This window comes from Notechis scutatus, chromosome 4 (genome assembly GCF_049901735.1).
Source record: "Notechis scutatus isolate UNSWTSFEM ecotype Mainland chromosome 4, rNotScu1.2, whole genome shotgun sequence".
NCBI lineage: Eukaryota > Metazoa > Chordata > Lepidosauria > Squamata > Elapidae > Notechis > Notechis scutatus.
In genome coordinates this window covers 157,591,055-157,613,261 of record NC_142012.1, presented here as the reverse complement: position 1 = coordinate 157,613,261, position 22,207 = coordinate 157,591,055, and the positions used below count along the sequence as shown (strand labels likewise).

General features: G+C 35.9%; 1 protein-coding gene across 2 annotated transcripts in view; it reads right to left on the bottom strand.

Annotated features, from left to right (window-relative positions):
* Positions 1-725: 725 nt before the first annotated feature.
* Positions 726-22,207, bottom strand: part of PIK3CA (phosphatidylinositol-4,5-bisphosphate 3-kinase catalytic subunit alpha) — a 37,165-nt gene continuing 15,683 nt past the window's right edge. For both annotated transcript variants that reach the window (XM_087965375.1, XM_026666663.2), the window contains 19 exons: positions 20,424-20,630; positions 19,274-19,524; positions 18,557-18,802; positions 17,844-17,929; positions 16,934-17,039; positions 16,586-16,738; positions 15,253-15,387; positions 14,376-14,500; positions 13,627-13,708; positions 13,094-13,258; positions 12,357-12,460; positions 11,795-11,966; positions 11,258-11,364; positions 9,596-9,717; positions 8,461-8,539; positions 7,676-7,846; positions 6,648-6,765; positions 5,601-5,752; positions 726-4,140 (listed from right to left, as the gene is read on the bottom strand). In XM_087965375.1, coding sequence (XP_087821501.1) covers positions 3,870-4,140; positions 5,601-5,752; positions 6,648-6,765; positions 7,676-7,846; positions 8,461-8,539; positions 9,596-9,717; positions 11,258-11,364; positions 11,795-11,966; positions 12,357-12,460; positions 13,094-13,258; positions 13,627-13,708; positions 14,376-14,500; positions 15,253-15,387; positions 16,586-16,738; positions 16,934-17,039; positions 17,844-17,929; positions 18,557-18,802; positions 19,274-19,524; positions 20,424-20,630 — 2,852 coding nt within the window. In that variant the 3' untranslated portion in view covers positions 726-3,869. The remainder of the gene's footprint in view (positions 4,141-5,600; positions 5,753-6,647; positions 6,766-7,675; positions 7,847-8,460; positions 8,540-9,595; positions 9,718-11,257; positions 11,365-11,794; positions 11,967-12,356; positions 12,461-13,093; positions 13,259-13,626; positions 13,709-14,375; positions 14,501-15,252; positions 15,388-16,585; positions 16,739-16,933; positions 17,040-17,843; positions 17,930-18,556; positions 18,803-19,273; positions 19,525-20,423; positions 20,631-22,207) is intronic.

The following is a 22,207-nucleotide window of genomic DNA, read 5'->3' as shown; positions in this document are numbered from 1 at the left end:
TGTTTAGTGAGATTTATATTATTATTTCTGGTTTGTTGGTTATTCTAATTAAGCAATTCCTTTTCAGCAATCTAGGAAGGAAGGCCAAGGAAGAGGTGGAAGGCAAGTTAAAAATGATCAAGATACCCCAAATATCTTTTAAAGAGCATTGCTTGAGATTATTTTTAGGAAGACCTGAAAGATCTCATGTCATTCTAATGCACCAAAACTAGCATAAAGAATCAGTTTCTACTTCCATAGATGGATCTTCTTATAGAACATTCAAATAGTTACCAATGGAAACAAACTTTGTAGTATTACTTTGGTCAGGAAGCTGAAGACACAAGTTCTCCCCTTTTCGTCCAATTGTTTCTCACCGTATTCAAGATTATTTTCTGTCTATTTTAACCACAAGTATAAGGATTTATTCAAAGAGCTCCAAACTTTTATAAGAATGTTATAAATATATGAAGTTCCCTTTTGGGTAAGCTTAAAAGAAGTCAAAAGATTCCTAGATTCCACTTAGCTTAACTTTATCATCTGAACTTCAGCAAATGTGCTTGAGTTCCGATTCAACTTCAGCATTTAAACATGTTTATTACTGACCATTTCGGCACTCTCCAGATATGTCAGGGTATAACTCCCACCACAAAGCGATTAGTTCTACTGGATAGAGATGACAGCAGCTGTAGCCCAATCGATTTGGCAGGTGGAAAGATAGAAAAGGCAGTTGTAGACAACAGAAATTGAACATTCTGATCACAAGTCATATTTATTTGGAAGCAAGTGTTACCAGTTTCCAAAGATTCCCCCCTTCCCCTTTGTGATGGCACAGATAAGGACTTACAGGCCCTGACCTCATCCTGGAGTCTTAATGCAAGTACAAACTCTGGGTAGCTGCCGAACCTAAGCAGCCTTCTGAATATATGAACTGTAGGCATACATATTCAGCTTTGTTCAATTTGTCACATAGAGTTCTCAAAATCTACTCAGCAAGCGCTGAACAAATCTCTGGATCTAAGTTAAAAGTATGCCCTGCAGTGCCCATGCAGTGCATTTGAGCTGGTTCTAAAGTCAGATCTTGGTACATACAGAGAAGCCATGCCTCGAACAGCACAGGATTCTTTAAATCTGATCCTACAAGTCACTGCATCAGTCTAGTGGTTTATATACAGGTGAAACTCGAAAAATTAGAATATTGTGCAAAAGTTCATTTATTTCAGTAATGCAACTTAAAAGGTAAAACTAATATATGAGATAGACTCATTACATGCAAAGCAAGATAGTTCAAGCCGTGATGTGTCATAATTGAGATGATTATGGCTTATAGCTCATGCAAACCCCAAATCCACAATCTCAGGAAATTAGAATATTGTGAAAAGGTTCAATATTCTAGGCTCAAAGTGTCCCACTCTAATCAGCTAATTAAGCCATAACACCTGCAAAGGGTTCCCGAGCCTTTAAATGGTCTCTCAGTCTGGTTCAGTAGGAAGCACAATCATGGGAAAGACTGCTGACCTGACAGTTGTGCAGAAAGCCATCACTGACACCCTCCATAAGGAGGGAAAGCCTCGAAAGGTAATTGCAAAAGAAGTTGGATGTCCCCAAAGTGCTGTATCAAAGCACATTAATAGAAAGTTATGTGGAAGGGAAAAGTGTGGAAGAAAAAAGTGCACAAGCAGCAGGGATGACCGCAGCCTGGAGAGGATTGTCAGGAAAAGGCCATTCAAGTGTTGGGGACTTTCACAAGGAATGGACTGAGACTGGAGTCAGTGCATCAAGAGCCACCATACACAGACGGATCCTGGACATGGGCTTCAAATGTCGTATTCCTCTTGTCAAGCTGCTCTTGAACAACAAACAACGTCAGAAGCGTCTTACCTGGGCTAAAGAAAAATAGAACTGGGTCTGTTGTTCAGTGGTCCAAAAGTCCTCTTTTCTGATGAGAGCAACTTTTGCATCTAATTTGGAAACTAAGGACCCAGAGTCTGGAGGAAGAATGGAGAGGCACACACTACAAGATGCTTGAAGTCCAGTGTGACATTTCCACAGTCTGTGTTGATTTGGGGAGCCATGTCATCTGCTGGTGTTGGTCCAATGTACTTCATTAAGTCCAGGGTCAACGCAACCGTCTACCAGGAGATTTTGGAGCACTTCATACTTCCTTCTGCAGATGAGCTTTTATGGGGATGCTGACTTCATTTTCCAGCATGACTTGGCACCTGCCCATACTGCCAAAAGCACCAAAACCTGGTTCAATGACCATGGGATTACTGTGCTTGATTGGCCAGCAAACTTGCCTGACCTGAACCCCATAGAGAATCTATGGGGCATTGCCAAGAGAAAAATGAGAGACATGAGACCGAACAATGCAGAAGAGCTGAAGGCCGCTATTGAAGCATCCTGGTCTTCCATAACACCTCAGCAGTGCCACAGGCTGATAGCTTCCATGCCATGCCACATTGAGGCAGTTATTGCTGCAAAAGGGGCCCAAACCAAGTACTGAGTACATATGCATGCTTATACTTTTCAGAGGTCTGATATTGTTCTATGTACAGTCCTTGTTTTATTGATTGCATGTAATATTCTAATTTTCTGAGATTGTGGATTTGGGGTTTTCATGAGCTGTAAGCCATAATCATCACAATTATGACAAATCATGGCTTGAGCTATCTTGCTTTGCATGTAATAAGTCTATCTCATATATTAGTTTCACCTTTTAAGTTGCATTACTGAAATAAATGAACTTTTGCACGATATTCTAATTTTCCGAGTTTCACCTGTAAATCTGTTAGACAAGGAAGTGGTATGTAAAATTAAAATGACAGAAAATCAACATAAAGAAATATATACCCTGTTTCTCCAACAATATGGCCTCCCCCAATAGGAAGTCCCAGCATGTTTTATAGGCATGAAATGAAATTAAGCCCCTCCCCCCAAATTAAGGCCTATATTAAAACATGCAAAATGGGGGGAATGGTGGGGGGGGGGGGCTTGCCATTAGGAAGTACTTTTGTTGCACACCCGGATATGGTGCTGCCTGCGTTGACCCCGATACGAATTGGCCCACCAATGCCGAGATCAACATCCAAGCTGTCGCCGCCTGCCCGAAGATGCAAGGGGGGGGGAATTAAGTCACCCCCGAAAAGACGGCCTAGCCATTTTTTCGGGGCTCAAAAAAAAAATAAGACCCGGCCTTATTATATGAGAAACACGGTATTAATAAGTTTCTGTTATATAAATAACCTTTATAAAAATAATCTTTAATTCTAATAACTCACCTCTTTTTTTAGGCTCTGGAAAGCATGCATGAAAAATGTTTTGAGGTTTAGAAAAAAAATAAAATCCAAACTCCAAAACCTAAGAAAAATCACCAGTCTTAAATCCACAAATTTATCTGACATTATAAAGGCACCATCCCCTCTATTTTTTTTTAACTGAGTACAGTTCATGGGAGAAGAAAGCTCTTTTAGAAACAATGAATAAAATTGCTACAATTTCCTTCTTTTCATTATTCTGTAACTTATCTGAATCCTTTTTTTCATTACGTGAAAGACTGGACATGTGAAAGATTGGGTTGTTATGCTGGCATAAATTCCCAATTAAATAAACCAAGATGAACAAACTTCCAAGTTTACCTTCTTACACTTAAGCCGTAACACAACTACACATACAGGAAAGTTACATGTTGAAATGCATGATTTATAGTGTTCAAAACACTACAAGTGTTTTATTTAAATAACTTTGCATTTTAACCTTGTTGTAAATTCAAACACTGTCCTTGGTTTGTGCAACTGTGATGCAACAAGGTTTTTTTTTAAGTTGTTGAGACAACAGTGCAGTGGAACAGCCAAAAAACTAGGCTTATCAAGTTTTTCATTATCTTTACTTTAGTTCAAGGCATGCTGCTTGATTGTGTGGAAGATCCAGTCCATTTTTGTTGTCCAACCACCATGATGAGCATCATTCATCTGTTTCATGAAATACTCAAGTGCTTCTTGTTCAGTTTTGTCTAATGCAAGAGTCTTGCGTATATATGCAATGTCATCAAAAGATTGTAATTCTGGCATCCCTGAACCAAGCATCATGGAAAAGAGGTTTATGAAGAGGTTGGCATGTTGTCGAATTGCTAGGTAGGCTTTGTAACACATTTCTTGGAACCTTGAAAAAAGAAAAACACCCCATTGAAGTCCAATCAGATTAACAACATACTTGTGATCAGGCCAACAAAAACATAGGCATCCTTCTGTTTAGAAAGATTATCTGGCTGAAAACAAAATGTTTTGAGTGTTAAGGAAAACAATTCTACAATACAGACTCACTCAATCTAGGACCCTTCAGATGTTTTGGATTACAACTTGTTGTAATCCAAATGTTTTGGATCACGCAATCAGATCATGTGAGCTTAAAACTGTAGGTGTATTCCAACACATCTGGAGACATATTAATTGCCAAAAAATATATAATTTCCAAGGGATACCTCTCGAGAAATAGTTTCTTTAAATGTAAGAGTAACAAACATTACTCCTAAAAGAGCTTTACATTATTCAATTCTGAATACTTTTGACAATAGTCACAATCAACAACCTCCATATTCAGCAATTAATCATAGTTATCATGTAAATCCACACAGGAAGACAAAAGAAAATACAGCTTTTTAAATATGAGGCTTAAGGGTGGTGCCAAATTCATTTGCAATTTTCAGTGTAGAGATAATAAGGCCAAGATATGTCTTTGCAAGTTTTCTACTTGCATCGTCTAAGTTATTTATGGAGGAAGGCTTATAAAGCTGATGCCAGACTGGTTCATCACTATCATAATTACCACCACCATTATTTTGATAATTTCTATGTTGACTAGGTGGGCTACAATATTAAAATGACATGTAACAGATATGAAAATATCTCAGTTGCTGTGCCAAATTAAAAATCGTTGCTTTCAAAAACAATGCACCACAGAACTATTTTTACTATTTTCTAAAGGATAAGAAGATAGTGGCTGATCTGTTTTCAGGGAGGAAGCTGTTCTACATTGAAGGGGCGGAGAGGAAGTCACCTTCTGGGCCCCCTTGAGGAGTGGGTACCTGCACTATAAATACTCCTCTCCTAGCTAGACTATCTAGAATCAGCAGGTTCTACTTGGAGATGACCCTAAAAATACAAAGGACCTAAGCCATAAATCACCAAGAGCTTCAATTATGTGCATCTCCCACAAAGTAAGTGCAACTGTATTATGCCAAATATTCTTGTGGTAGGTAAACTTTTGAATTCTCTTCAAGGACAGCCACATGCAATAGTTTAACTGAAAGATAAGAATGTGAGTCAGCACCTTCAGTATTTGGTAACATATTTTTGTGGAAATCACTCTGAGATCATGTTGCCCTTTGGCTTCTAACCTGATTTTTTCTATTACAGTAACAACAGTACCTCACGGGCATATGTAATTATTTTCTAGAAAGTGTAACTGAGAATTGGGCCTGAGTTGTTGCTGCTACCTAATGCACAAGGTTTTATTCAGGATAACACTCAAGGTAACCCAAATACCATTTTCTCTATAAGACGTAATGTAATGCAACAGAAATTTGGTCAGACCAAATAGCATTTCTATTCCAGCTTACCCACCTTTCAAATTCTCTTGTTTTGGTACATTCTTGTGCTCCTTTACTAATCACTATCAAGAAATCTTGTGTTAAGACAAATGGCACGCGCTCCCGTTTGTAACCAAACTTCTTCTTTTTATGATCCAAAAAGTGTCCAAAATCAATGTGAAACAGCTATGGAGAATATATTTCAGATTGTTATTAATATGAAGAAAGAGCAAATGTTAATTTGCAGAGAAGAGCAAGAAAGATGGGACTGGAGACTAAAACATAGAAACAATGGTTTCTGGAATTGGGTATGTCTCCTTCAATGAAAAGAAGGACTAGGGGAGACATGATGGCAGTGTTTCAATATCTGAGGGGCTACCACAAAGAAGGGAGGGGGCAATCTATTCTCCAAAGCATCTTAAGGCTGAATAAGAAGCAATGGATGGAAACTAATCAAGGAGAGAAGCAACCTAGAACTAAGGAGAAATTTCTTGACAGAACAATTAATCAGTGGAACAACTTGCTTCCAGAAGTTGTGAATGCTCCAACACTGGAATTTTAAAGAAGAAATTGGATAATCATTTATCTGAAATGGTATAGGACGTCCTGCCTGAACAGGACTAGAAGACCTCCAAGGTCCCTTCCAACTCTGTTATTCTGTTATACCTGCTCTGGTATTTCAATCCATATGCCAGAGTACAATTCTATAACATTAGCGCTCTTCAAAATATACTAGAGAACTCTGACATTTATTAGAAGTTTGTCTGAAAAACCTTAATTATGCAATGGCGGTGGGGAGGTATCCACAAAACAACCAAGTTTCCAATGAAATGGAAAACACTGGGTGAATTCTAAAGAATATTCTCAGGTCACATTTGTAGTGCTAAGGTCTACGTTTCTTTGCTTGTGTCCCATGTGAATGTTGCTAGAGCTAAAGGTTCCTACAATGCACAGAGAACATGGGACACATATCTATAGTATCCTCAACAGATGCACAACATATTATCTCCAAGATAGAAAATATGACAATTTCCCCCTTAAATAAAGATACTGAAAGAGAAGATATTTCAAATATTTTTACCTGCCCATCATCTTTTACCATAATGTTGCTATTGTGACGATCACCAATTCCCAATATAAAAGTAGCTACACAATAGCCAGCACATGAACGAGTAAACAAATCGATAGCTGGATCATACCTAGGAAAGATTAAAAAATGTTAGTTTGGGTAAAGACTACTTTGTTATTTTGGACATGTCAAATAATGTAGAATAATTATTAATTCTTGTAGCCATCTTGTAATAATCTTACAAACATTTTTGCAGAAGAGAAAGTTTTTATTTTTATTTTTAAAGATTTTCAATTCATTCTTAATTGTAGTATTAATAGCATAATGTCTAAGTTAACAAAATATAGACAGTGAAAAATTGTACGTAGACCTATGCCCATTATCAAAGGAAAAAAGAGAAAATTTGCTTTACTTACGAAAACCCAGCCAAGATATCACACAAATTTCTTATAGACTAACAGAAAAAAAAAATCCCTTCTGCACTTATACTGGTCCAGCATCTCCCAACACTGACAAACTTCCGAGGAACCCTGCTGTCCAATAATTTTGTGATGAAATAATGAACTTTATTATATTTAGATCATTACATCAGATTTCCAGTGCCAGCTGTTTTGAGCTGTCCTCCAAAACTACAACTTTTACAGTATTTTGGCATTTTCCAGCTGCCAACATCCACCATTAATATACTGTCTATCACATAAATGCAACTAAGCTTCTGTAACATTTACAGAGAACTCTGGCATTTATTAGACGTTTGTTTGGAAAACCTTAACTATGTGGTGTGGAAGGAAGGCTTTTTCAGAAGATACAAGTTGTGCATGCTGTTACATCACCCTAATGCCACATCACAGCCACAATCAAAGAAGCTGGATGACCAGAGCCAATCACCTACTGGGTTCTATACTCATTGGTGTGCTTAATGTCCTTGGGTTGTGAGCACAATACTCTTTAGTAGAGGAAAAGCCAAGATGATTAGCCTTCATCAAAAACAGATGATTAAAATAAATAAATAAATAAAAAAGCTTAGTTATACAACTCACATTTCCCCTTTGTTCTTGTCTTTGAGCCACTGGTGTAATGTGTGGCTGTTGAATTGCAGTGCACCTTTAAGGCCACCTTTGCACTGGATCTGCATGATTGTATGTGAATTTCTTACAACTTCAATAAGCCCCACACAGTCACCAATGGATAAGCATCCATAAGGTAGCATCCTAAAAAAGGAACACGATACTTTTGTTTTCCAATACAGTTGTCAAAATATGAATATGTCAATCGAACAAAATGCACAGCTATGCAACCCTAGACTGCAATAACTAGGTTTGGATTTTCTAATAGAATCTAATTAACCTCACACCTATCATTGAGCTATACTGTCATTAAGAAGAGATTTTAAACAATTGTGCAAATAGTTCCAAGGGCCCCATACATATATACATATGTATTTCAAACATGAGCGATCCGAGTCATGTCTGAAATGAAGAAAGTTTCGTGGTATAGGGCAAGATTTGTTCTTTCTTATGAAATATTCCACCGTAAATGCCTGAAAGGGCTTTTTTGAATCTTGGCAAATGTGTACCGTGGAGATACACAAAACATTAGGACAAAGTGGTACTTTCCTGAGCAAAATGAAACAAAATGCAAAGTTACTCTGCACAAAGAAAAGAGGCTGCAAACAAATCTGAAACATTTGTAAAATTGATAAAGCCATGATAAGTGATGATGTAAAGTTTGCTGCAAACTCTTGATCAAGATCATATTCTTTATTAGACAGAAGCGGAAAGGAAAAACACAAATATAACTATTGGCAGAATTTAGGAATACTTGCCTAAGATCAAGGCCTTGATTTTGCCAGATATTCTCCATAATTCGAATTATTTGAAGCGTGAGCATATCCTGGCGTAGGTCTGGTAAAAAAATGCATTATGTAAGGAATGAATTTTGGCAAACTGAATATAGTTTTTAAAACGTTATGTTTTTTTTAATAATATAATCAAATTTATGGTATTTTTTAAAATTAAGGTTACTTTAAAGACTGTTAAAACATCTGATGTTAAAATCCAGTTTTAATCCAGAGATGTTGAGTTTAGGAATAACTTTTATAAACTTTGTGATTGTTGTTATGGGGGACAGAGGCAGAGATGACCAAATGTTATGGTCAGTTCTCCATTTCAACAAAATAACTTCATTTCTTGGTCAAAAGAGAATATACCTATAGCAGTTGCTGCATGTCCCTGTATACTCTGTGGCCAGGTAAAGGTAATTATTTTGTGATACTATTAAATCAGAGTAAAAGAGAACAGGAAAAAGCAGCACTGTCCCTGCAATGGCTTCTCTGTTGAACAAAGTGTCTATCTATTCCACGCAGTGCTTCATCAAGAACACTGTAGGATCCCCAAATATTTAGGAGGAAGTTCAACTATGATAGCAGCGTTGTTCACTAGGCTGTAAGTCCTCCCCTCCACCTATTTCTCATCCTGTCTCCAATGCTCTGTAAACCAATTGCCAAACAATGTGAGTTTTTGCCAGAAGTTTTCATACAAATATGAAGTACCAAATGTCTTCTTTAAAAAAAGAGAAAGAAAGAAAAAAAATTGGCCTGGAAAAAAAATCAGTTGAGCATTGCCACAATATTATTTTCAAAATGAAAAGAGATCTCTCACATAGGATGAAATACATATAAACTGTTTGATAGAAAAGAATACCCTCCTAATCTGTGTGAAACCTTCACCTGATACCATTATGTTCAACAAGTATGAATAAATTTGGATTTAGAAGAGCAAGAAATACTTTCAGAAAATAATTTCAGATATATATCCTGGGGTGTATAGGGATACAACTGTGTCAGCGTTCAAAGGACCTGAATGTGAAATGAATATTTATGCTGGGATAGAAACCCTGGAGTTTCAGGCAGGATAATGAAAACCACAATGCAGAAATTATAATAAAATAGTTTTCTTTACCATCCCCATTTTTAAAGATGATCTCATTGTTCTGAAATAGCAGCTCAGACATAATATCTGGATTTTCCCAATTAAGCCATAACGGCCTTTTGGCAGAAGACATAATCCTGCATTCCTCAAGCCTACAAAAAAATAGATAATTCTTTAATGAAGTTTTATTCCAATAGACATAAATTATTAGATTTCTGTAGGTCCTTTAGAAGTAGATTAACTTTTCACTTCTAATGATCTAATTATGATTTCTAATGAAAATGTTTCACAATGAATTAGTTTTAACCACAAAACATATCCAGTATAAAGCAGCAGTGTCACTGTTCATGGCATGAACCAAAAACTGCATTAAAAAGCCAATCTTAATTGAAGTCTATGGAAACATTTGTTGGACAATAATTTAAGAGATGTTTTTTTGAAGGAATAGGTTCTCCTTAATTAAAATAAACAAATAAAACCATGAGATTGACTTCCAATTTGATTTTGGAGCGATTTGGAATTTATTGGAACTTTACAGAACTTATAAAACAGTTATAAAGGGAATATCATACATTGCTAATGCTTTGATAAATTTAATTTTATATAACTGTATTTACTGCAATATTACAATGCTATACTCTGCTACAGTGAAATAGTTTTACAGAATACAGAACATAAAGGCACAAGTTTAACTTGATCTGGCTTCAACTTTGATCAATTTTGTATGTATCAATGACAATATATATCAATTGAAATTAGTGTCTGTGAAGATTCTCAGTCATCCAAGTCATGGTTGTCCCAAAGGTGCTTTTTGCACCTTTTTTAAAAATTGAATGTAGATAATTCAAATAAGGCATGTTATTTAGGTACAATATATGTGTGCAAAATGTTTTGAGCTTGCAACAGATTATTTTGACTTTATTTTTTCCAAATTTGAAACACTCCAATTTTGAAATACTTTTAATCAAAACCAAACAACTGTGTTGGACAAATTTATAAGTTAGTAAGAAAAGATGCAAGAAAGCTAATTAAGAATTATAGGTTCAAAGAAATCAACAATGATTGGTTGAATGACCTCAGTTTAGTTTCAGTTTCAAATGGTAGATCCTAGGATTTAACTACAACCAACGAACTCTAGTGATGGAATGAAAAGTGAAATCTGAGTGTGATACCAGAAACAGGGTGGCCAACAGATCATTAAATATCTTTTCTCGGTCACTAAGACATCTATGCTGACTGAAAAATGGGAAACTACTTCTTCCTAGGTGCTAAGCAGCACACGGATTACTTTTTTTAAACTGGAAGTCTTATTTATACCATCTCTCTCATGGTATTATTTCATTGTTTGAAATAAATAATAAAGATATTTCAATTGTTTTATTTATTTTATCACATAATTTTTATTCATTTATTATGCTCTGATTCTACAAAATAACAGTTACTTGTTATTACATCATGTTATCATTTTTCTAAGGTTTCTCACTGGTTTCTTGATGCCAACAAATTTAAATTTTTCTTGGGCCATCTTAATTCAACAGACTTTATCCCACAAGTTACAGGATCAAATCAGAACGAAGGAGACAAAGTGAACTCATTCTTTAAGAAGTCAAAGTTTCATATCATTCTCAGCATCCATTATTCATATTTCATATATACTCCCACCTCTAATAATTTCTGGAAAGGAAATGATACCTCAGAGTTCCAAGCTGATGAGCAGGATTGAGAGGAGATATGAAGCCTTGAAGAGCATCCATGAAGTCTGGCCGCCTCATCTGCTCCACAAGGAATTTCATCTGTACCTGTTTAATGACAGCACTGAATACTTAATGATAGTCTCATATATTTCAAAAGTTTTGCTTTTAGCATGAATACCAGCATGGTATTTGAAGCATTTCAACGAGAAAAAAATATAGCAAATTCTACAAATGCTGCTTTCTAAATACATATAGTTAGAGCCAGTTTGATATAATGGCTAAGGTGCTGAAGCCAGGCATTGGTGAGTTCTAGTCCCACCTTAGGCATAAAAGCAGGCTGGGTGACCTTGGCCCAGTCACTCTCTTTTAGTCACCTTACAGGTTGTGGGGAAAATAGGAGGAAGGAGAATTACGTATGTTGGCCACTTTGAGCTACTTATTAATGTAATAAATGTGGTGTTAAAATCTAATAATAAAATAAAAATATAAAACATACCACAATATTAAACCTTGTTTTGCTTATGCATAATTTTACCTTTTGTGTTTCATCCTTTTTCTCCTGTTTAAGGATATCTGTGAGGTTAATCAATTTTTCCATAGCTTCCACTTGCCGACTCAGATGTTTTAGGTACATTCCACAAGCTCGGCAGTAGGAATCCAAGAGCAGACCAAACCTCTGGCTTACATTTTTATTGTGCATTTCAGACCTATATATAGGAATATCTTAGCTTAAGTAATGGTACAGATGTTCATAAACTAAAGATGTTCATAAACATAGTCAATTTTATGCTAAAGTTGTTCATAAACATATTCATTTTATGTCATAATAATGGTTTAATATCATCAACTTTTTGGCATTTATTTTTGAGCCAAAAGAGTTACTGGAATATCTTGTTTATGAAGTATATTTCAGCCATATGAAACATTAATTTTTTTAAACATTATTTTTTTTAAATATTTTTTTTAAAAGCTTCTTAGTCACAAGATAGTTAAGCTTAGATTCCTTGCTTTATAATACAAGATATTATAATGTAATACTCTTTAAGGGAGATGGATGGTTCAGAAAGTTGAAAATAATAATAATAATCTAAACTTACTTTAAATGCCAAAAGAAGAAGTGTCCTATTCTCTGATTAGTCAGTGCCTTCTTGAGTAAAAATCTTACCAAGAGGTTATCTAAGTACTGTTCATACTTCAGAACCTAGAGATAACAATGAAACTTAATTGTGATTGGCATTATCAGTATTTTCAAGGATGGACCACTCCTGATGACATCAGCATAGCTATTTGTGTACAGGTAGTAGATATTTGTTTAATGATACTAATTGGGACCAGCTGCAACAACGTAACTCTGAGCCTGTTGTAAAGTGTCTGAATGACAAACACATGGAAGTGGGAACACTGCGATGGCAACAACTACGAAGACCCGACATAAGTCCCACTCATTTAGCACCACGAACAAGCGGTCATTCAAAGAAGATATCCTGTACTATGTTTTCTGACTACCTCTCAAGCACATGTTGGGGTTTGGTTATTGGGCAGGCTAATGATTTAGGATCTAACAATTTATCTCATTTCTTTATGATGCTTAATTATGAACTATAGATGCTTGCATCTTGTGCAACGGTAACTTTTCATATACATAGCTGCCAATAAAACAGTTATTTTCAATTATATTCTTTCCTTGTTCTCATCTCAGTAATTCTGAATCACTTTTAAAATTTCACAAGGAAAATTCTGTCATACTGTCCTTGGGAAATTCCATCGAAGTATGTAATTTTTGAATGCCTTTACATATGATAGGAGCACGGTTAATTCAAACAGAACGCAGTACCTGCACCAGCTGAATCAAGTACTGAGAGAGTTTGTCATCTGTCAAGTATTTTTCCAAACACCGGATTGCAAAGGCTCGCACCATTGGATCTGGATAATTGCAGTCCAAAAGTTCCATTGCTTGCTCAGGCCTGATTTGAGGCCAATCTTTTATCAAGCAGTACATCTGTGTGAAATACAGTAAGAGAGCAAAATCTTGACTACAGTCATGAAAACAACCTTCTGAGTCAGACCAAATTCTTCTCAGGCTAATACGCTGCTTCCAACAGTGGACAAACATATTTTTAGAAAGGCAGAAAGAGGACATAAAATAATGGCTGCTTTTTAGTCCATGGTACTTGGTAGCTAATGGTGCTCCATCTCTGAATATGGATATACTATCTATTCAATAGGTCCAGTAGCCCCAGAGAAGCTTATCATATTATCTCATGTTGCATTAGATATAATATTATAGCATTCTACTATAATGAAACATTAAAAGTCCTGCTTAATAAATAAGTTTTTAAGGCATTTGTTCAGCAATAGAGTTGTTACCTGGGCCACTTCATCCCTGGAATTCCATTTAACAGACAAAAGAAGTTTGGGTAGGATTTCTGGCATAGATACACAGTAGTGCCTGAAAAAGGAGACAAAGAGAAGTATATTGCACAAATAATTCTATGTATTACTACTGTATGAAATCCATATGAAACAAGAAATAATATATTAACATAAGGATAGTATTCTTTAAAAAAATAATAAAGTTTGTTTGAAAAGAACATTCATAAATTTTAGCAGAATGGCTATGAAAAGAATATCCTGTGAGTCTTAAGGCAAGACATGGGCCCATACTCCTGAAAAGATATAAAAAAATCAGTGTCACCAATATAATTTCAAAAGACCGTGGTGGCTTTAAGTAAAACAGATTTAGATCACCTAACACATTTAATACTTTAGGAATAATCTCCCGTGCTGAATTGAACCTGGAACTGAACCTTATATATTTAGAGGACTAATATGTTGCTTAAACAAATGCAGATGGCACAAGCTACTTCCTGGTAGACTTTTTTTTAAAGTTCCTACCTTCAGTATAGACTAGGAGGTTTCTTTATTTATTAAGACAATTTTTATGGCTGCCTAATTCACTCATAGTGACTCTGGGCAGCTTACAGAAATAAAACTCCATATTAAAAAAACTCAATAAATCTCTACCCAAGTTTGGGGCAGCTGGATCATATCTAAGGACCATAGACACAGCTATGCTCTGTAATATCATTTACACACTGAAAAGCTGGCTTTTATACCTGTGGCTCCAAAGGAAGTCTTTTTCTTGTTCAGTTATTTCAGATAAGGGGTCTCTAGTACAGATTGCCCGAAGCTGCTCTTTGTCGTTGTCTCTTAACTCATTATCTCTAGCTATTCTGTTACTCTGTGGAAGAAAGGAATACATAGCATCATTCATATAACGAGCACCTTGTTCAAATATTGTTATCACCAAAAGTGCTCAAAAAGACTTATTTTATCTTCTGAACCAGCTGACGGAAAACTGTGCTTGGGAATATTTCTGTTACATATCTTAAAGGTTTGTAATGGAAAAAGTGTTTCTTTGTTCAGCACTAAAGAATGCACATGAAGTTCTAGAGATCTTCAAATAGGTTTTGATGCTTCTTGAAATGGTTTAAAAATACAGCATTATAGACATAAACATGGATGATTTATCATTTCCCCCCCACTATGATATAATTTGATGAACTAAAATCTGTGGTCCCCCCCCCATAAATCAATCATCTTTCACATATTAATTTTTTAACAAAATGTTTATTTAAAATAAAAGCTATTCAATGACTTAATATGGAATATATCCAAAGGATGCAATAATATTAATCAGCCTGTTTGGAGTTTTCAGTCAGGTGAGGACTCAGGTAAACAGTAGTTTACTTGTTTTCTCCAACAAGTAAATAGAGATAGTTTTATTGTTAGGTCAAGTCACAACACTGAACTCATACTATTAGTACTATATAATTTTGAATTTTACATTTTGAAGATGTAAAGCAATTGCTATTTTAGTTTAGTACCTAAAGAGGAGGTTGATAGCTATATTTCTATACACAAAGGACCTAAGAGTTTGCTGTGGGTCATTGTTCTTAGCCCCAAGAAACCTAGGGGGAAAAATGTCCTCACCAGCCCTGCATGGTTGTAGTTAAATCCTTGTTCTCGAGAAATAATCCAGTTGGCATGTTCTTCTATTACTGACATGTCAGGAAACTTGACAGGACTGCTAAACCAATCAAATTCCAGTTCCAAACATGGAGTTTCCTAAAGAGAAAACATGTTCTTTCATTTATAGACAGAAATAGCATGAAAATACAAAATTTAAAATAACTAAAATGTTTAATTGCCTTACATCGTAAGTACTGTTTCTTGCATGTAATCCTATACAGAAAAAATGACTGCATCTGTTGAAAGCTGAAACGGATTTCTACCCAATACTTTTCTACAAGTTAGTTGTTGTTTATTTGAGCGTTACATGGAAGAGTCATGTAAATCATAACTAGGCCCAAAATAATATCTTACATCATTATTATTGTAAAAAGCAGAATGATATGCTAATGAAAGTAAATGAAGCATGGACAAAAATAAAATGTAATTTAAGCAGATTTTAAAATTAATTAAAACTAAATACAATTAATATTATTCTGCAGGTGTTTAATAATTTCTCTCTTCTGTAACTTTAAAAATGATTGCCTAACTTGAATGTTTGCCTAACTTGAAAAGAAATGAGGCCAACCAAATCTTTCAAAGGGTTTGAATTTTTGATGGGATATTTTACAGACAATTATTAGGAATTACGTTCAAAGCCTGATTTAAGACAATGAAGTATGCTAGGAATTGGCTTGAAATATATTATTATAAAACACAAGAATGTGAAATCACAGCTGCCAATTCATTAGCAGGTATTAGCCTTCCGATGCATTGAATTATTTCCAAGAATTTTGAATGCTATTATGTATTGGAATAGTTTAAGTGCAGAGCCAAGTAGTTTGACCTTTTATAATTGACAGATGCAATTTTCTTTCAATGCACACATTTTCTAAGTGCCATCCAATATGTTTTGGTATAACCTAGTATTGGGACCACAATGGCCACCTGTTTATTTGTATCCTGCCCTTATTATTTTTATAAGTAACTCAAGGTGGTGAACATTCCTTCCTCCCCCTGTTTTCTCCACAACAACTCTCTAAGATGGGTTGGTCTGAGAAAGAGAAAGTCATCCAGCTGGTTTTCATGCCTAAGGTGGGACTTGAACTCATGACTTTCTAGCCTGCTGCCTTAACCACTAGACTAAACTTCTCTCCAGTTATACCATAGTCTTTCAGCTTTGATTTTCAGATCTTGGTACTTTTTTCTTTGTCTTCGACTCTACTCTCCCCTGGTTTTATTATTATGGTTGGCTGCATAGTCAAACGCTCGGACTGAGTTTGGTGTTTTTATCTATCTATCTATTATTATTTACCTTATTTGGGTTGGATCCAGTGACTCCAATGGGATTAAGAAGGTCTTCTAACCCATGGGGGACAGGCCACAGATTCAGAGCCATTTTGCCAGAAACAAGAGTGTCTGTGTAATCAAACATGTTAATATTTCCCCACGCCAATGGGCAGTGCTCCTTCAAAAGAGCAAACAATCAGTGTTTAGTCTCCTCTATTAGTAAGATATTGCAAGCTCAGTTTTAAAAAAAATAAATGAGGAAACATAAGTTACAATACTACTTTTATCATTCAAACAGTATAAATGTTGAGAATATTTTTAAAACAACAGTTCGCCCTATTTCATTTCTAACAGTCGATGAGAAGGATCTTACCTCCTTTGCCCCCTTTCTGCCTTTAACAGAGCAGATAGATAGGCAAAGCCGAGCAGCGCGTGGAAGATCATGAACAAGCATCTCATACTGCAGCCATTCATTCCATCTGAAAGAGATATAAGTTTATTGCCAAATATTTTTCAATGACATGGTAAATCAAAAATTGATAACGAAGACTTTTAGCTGTTACTGATTACGTTCTGTGTAGAACTGAAGCAGCTTATTTAGAATTTTAATGGGGCAAATACAGCACAATCAGTGGTAAGCTGGCAGAGGTGTCAAACTCACGTCATTGCGTCATGACGTCATCACGTGACATATTGCGACTTTCCCCCCCTTCGCTAAACCGGGTGTGGGCGTGGCCAGCACATGATGCATCCGGCCCATGGGTCACGAATTTGACACCTCTGGCTTAGGGGCTGACTTCAACAAGAGCTAATCCTGCTATTAAAAACCTAGGCAAATTTTAACTTAATTTCTGAAAATTTGCAGGAATGGCTATTCTGAACATTCCATTTTGAATGCAGCTGTTAGTGCTAGCCAGAGATATTCTTTAACTTTTGCCCTCAGTTGGGACGGGAATTTCTATTGCTAAGTGATGCGATTGTAAAGTGCAATGTCATGAGACAAATTCATTCTTTTTTATGAACAAGGGAATAAATTACTTAAGCATACTCTGACAGAGAAAATTTGAATCTAATCATCTGAATTTGCTCATATAAACAATATCAAACTAAGCACAAATTTTAGTTGACACAACTCTTAAGTGAAAAAGTAGTATACCACAATATGCCATCCATCCTTCTACACTTGGATGTAAGTAAACACATCCATGAATTTCATCTTCATGATATCCTCCGTTAATACAAAGGGTTAGTTTGTTTTTCTTTATTTCATTTGTATCATTTACCTGGGATTAGAGCAAGGTACTCTTTGAGTATTTACATTATCACATAAAGGCTCTCCTCCATGATAGATACCAGTTCGGACATAAATCTGAAAGAAGTATAAACATAATCATAAAGGCACTAAAAATTGACTCTGATTCGAGAAAAGCAAAATGTACACAGAAAATCAATCAATTGGTTGATTATTTTTTATGGTTATTTTATTTATTTGTATTTCCTGCTTGTAATATTTTTTATAAATAACTCAGGGCGATTAAGGGCAACTCCCAAATTAAATAGAATTAGCAAGTACAGGCCAATAAAAAGTTATTTTTAACACAAGAACTTACCAATATTAGTTTTATTTTATATTGGAAACCCACCACATTTAAGAGTAAATGCAAGCATTAAAACTCTGCAGAATAAAATCAAGACCATGTGTAAAAGTTTACCAAATTTCTGATATAGTTCAAACTTGGATGAGTATCCAAAGGAAAAACAAGTTTGTAACAAAATGTGTTTTAAGATGATGCGTTTTAAGAAGTGGTGAACTAAAACACATAAATTTCAATAAGAAGTACACATGCCACCCTCATCAAAACATTTACTAATCAACTTCCATTTCTGATTGGATTGTTTTTGTTAGATAATTCACAGATAATTCAGAATCAGACATATTTTAATGTCGCTAATTGAGAACACAACGATCATACTCACACATCCAGAATTCTCCTACCTTGTCAATGTCCCGAATATTTACATTTACGTAAGTAGCACAGAGAATCTTAATTCTCAGATGACTGTTAATAGCCCAGAGAGATTTGGCAGAAGCTTCCCCATTCATGTAAGGAGTAGCTGTAGAAATACGCCTAGAATAAGATGGCATTGCAAACGTATCCAATGGCAGCTGGGCATAGAGACTCTCTTTAGTCATCAGCATCAAATTGGGCATTCGGCCAAGCATGATACAGCTCCGAATATACTGAAATAGGTAAGCAGAGCAAAACAAAAGCACAATGACTGTCCTGGACATACTTCTTCTGAATCATCTTTACTTAGCTAGAAAGTTCACAATATCAGCACTGCTAAGATTTTGCTATTTAGGGCCAAGAAGGCAACACATCAGCATCTAATGAAGCTAACATGCATGACTCAGGCTAAAATTAAACAAAGTGTTACCGTTCTATTTTGAACAGTTGACCTGTCAGGTGCTGGAGTCAATAAGACTGATTTCTACTATATAACAATACATTATATGAAGTAATATTTGAAACTGAAATTTCCCAGGAAACCTGTTAAATAACACACACATAACAATAGTTTCAGAGCATATTTTTACACCTGATGCAAATATCAGTTGCATTTTTTTTATGTACACAGGTCTGTTTTCCCATAATTCCTTGACTCCAGCTTAGATGAATGACATTCTGAAAATATACTTGATATTACTTACCTTATACTGACTCAGTGGGTGCTTTTCCAACAAATACTCATCACAGCCACATACTTTTAAAATATATTTGCCCTGGTACTCCAACACACAAAGTTTCAGCTGTTCTGACGATAGCAACATACTACGTGTTTTTTTCCTGATTGCTTCAGCAATTACTTGTTCCGGCACATAATCATGATTGATTTTTAAGGTGTACTTCTGTTTGTCATTGTTGGGGGAGACTATAACCCAAATCACTACTATTATTTGACCTGAAAAAAAAAAAAAAAGCAATTTGGTTCAGATTGCATTAGGCATCATACCATGCAACAGCAGACAGAAGGGAACAGCTCTGCCCCTTTTATGTTACTGTTTCAACATATCCTAAAATTAAAACAAAAAAAAAAATGAACAGACCCAAAGCACTAAATATTATGCATCTTTTTCTGCCATAATGGTAACAATTTTAGAAACACGAGTAAAAAGGCAACAGGATTATAAATTGGCACACTGGTATACTGTAGCAGGGTAAGAAGATAGATTCGGCAGGAGGCAGATGAGATGGAGGATCCTAGGACCCAGAGGTGCTGCACCTTTTCTGGTTCTAGAACAAACTGAAGGTAGCACAAGGAAGGAGGGGAGAGGGAAAGTGAAATTGCTGTTGCAGAACAGAAAGAGTCAGTTTGTACAGGAAGGGGAACTGATTGTATCAAGTCAAGTTTCTCCTTTTGTTTAAAATTGTACCAAATGAATCTAAAAGGCAAAACTGGAAGGTGGGAGGTATGGGGAGAGGGGAGAAAGGCAAAGGGGAAGGATATCTACCATCTTGCTACAACATTTAAATTCCACTTAGGAAACAACAGCTGAATTCATTGGTGATTTACTATACAATCAATAACAAAAACTTCTGGAAACTTCGTGATTGTTATTTATGTTGAAAAGAAATGGTTACACCAAACAATTAAAGATAAATTATATCTTTAAAATAAACTATTTGTACTGAATAGATTACTCTGATGTGTGGACAGTGTACATCAAATAAAATCTATGACGGACACAGACCAGCATGGTGTGCACTCCAAAGTTTGCATTACAATCTATGGTACAAATTCATAAAGTATCACCCCAATTTTCTGAATGCTGAAACAATTAATTAATGCACCTTCTTTACCTTTATCAAGTTTATTGTATATATGCTTTGGTAGGTCAGATGATTCTATGTTTGGGGGACAGACGTACAAGGCTCTGCTGTGGGGGGCATTAGCAGCTCGTAGTTCTACTGCTTCTTTGCACACATTAAGAATGTTTCGTCTGAAATCCTGAACTTCTGGATCCTTCACCAAGTCAAATTCACAAACGGGCATTCCAATAGCAAAACCTAAAAAGAAAAACACCTCCTTTGATACTGCACCAGAGTGCAAGGCTCCGCCACTGGTCTCAAGCTCTGGGCTTGAATATCAAGCATGCTGCAACTATCCCCAGGGGGTGAAACTGGGGTGTGGTGGGGGTGTTTCTTCAGTCCAAGCTAGATGTGAAATGTGTCCCCCCGTCGTGCTAATCCAGGTATTTTAAGCAAGATGTGTTAAACAAACAACAGAAGCCTGGGTGAAACAAAATGCTACACCATAAACATAGCTTAGAATACAGTGAGAGCCAGAATCACACATCTTGTTAAAAGCCAAAAGCCAACCACATTGCCCTTCAATATGGGATGGCTCCAGGACTGCAGTGACAGCAGGTTGTCAAAAGGAGTAATTTGTTCTATTTTGAGCATAAAGAAATAGTTTTAAAGTCTTGATGCCACTACTCCGATATGATACATTTGGTGTTCTTTTACTGTTTATGGAAATTCTCAGTCATCTAAGTCATGGTTTCCCAAAGGTGCTTTTTCAAAAGACAACTGGACTTTCTTGTTTTTTTTTTTCTTTGAAGACATTTTGCTTCTCATCCAAGAAGCTTCTTCAGTTCTGTTCTTCTGGTGGTTTTATCTTTTCTCTTATCAGCAAATCTTTCCCTAACATAGGAACTTAGAATTGTCAGAGAGAACTTAGAATTACTCAGAGAATCTAATAGTATTTGGATCCTGCTATTATGTAGAAAACAAAGGTAAATTGTTTCTGTTTGGAAACACAGGACATCATGCTTATTTACAGATTTATGCAGGTAGTCCTTGACTTACAACTGTCATTAATGACTGTTGAAAGTTATAACAGTCATGAAAAAGGTGCTCATAAAGCATCACATCTCTACCACATGACCACATTTTGGAGGCTTGACAAGCAGCTTGCTTTTATGACTGGTTGCCATATCTAGAAATCACATGATCACAATTTGCATTCCCCCCCCCTCCCAGTGTGCAGCAAAAATGCCTATTTGGGACAATGGATCTACTTAGTGACCACATGATTTACTTAATGTGTAATTCAGACCTATAACCATGCAATTCATTTAATCACCACTGTAAATATGGTGAGAATATTGGGTCTAGACATGTGGGCATCCCGACTTATAACTGCAATGACTTACAAACAAAAATCCAGTCCCAAATATGGTCCTAAGTTAAGGACTACCTATAGTCTTCTTTGTCCTGAGAGGCATCAACTTTCCCTGCCCTGTCTTTTTCCTTTCCAGTTAATCCTTTATTTATCTTAATAGAATGGAAGAAATCACCATTTCATTTGAGTTATTCTAAAAGTGCCCGCCACTTAAGACTGCAAATACCCAGAGTAAATGCACAGACAGTTCCATATGAAAGGAAATCTTCCTTGAAATATTCTTGCCCCAAGTAATTTAAAGATTAGCACCCCCATCTAGATTGTGCTATAAGACTGGCAGTCAACACAGTTGATGAAGCATTCAGACAAGAACTAAATTATTATTTTGTATACACAGAGAATGTATCTCCTCACCCAATTAAAATCAGGTGAAAGGTCATTCAATTACATTTCCTGAAAA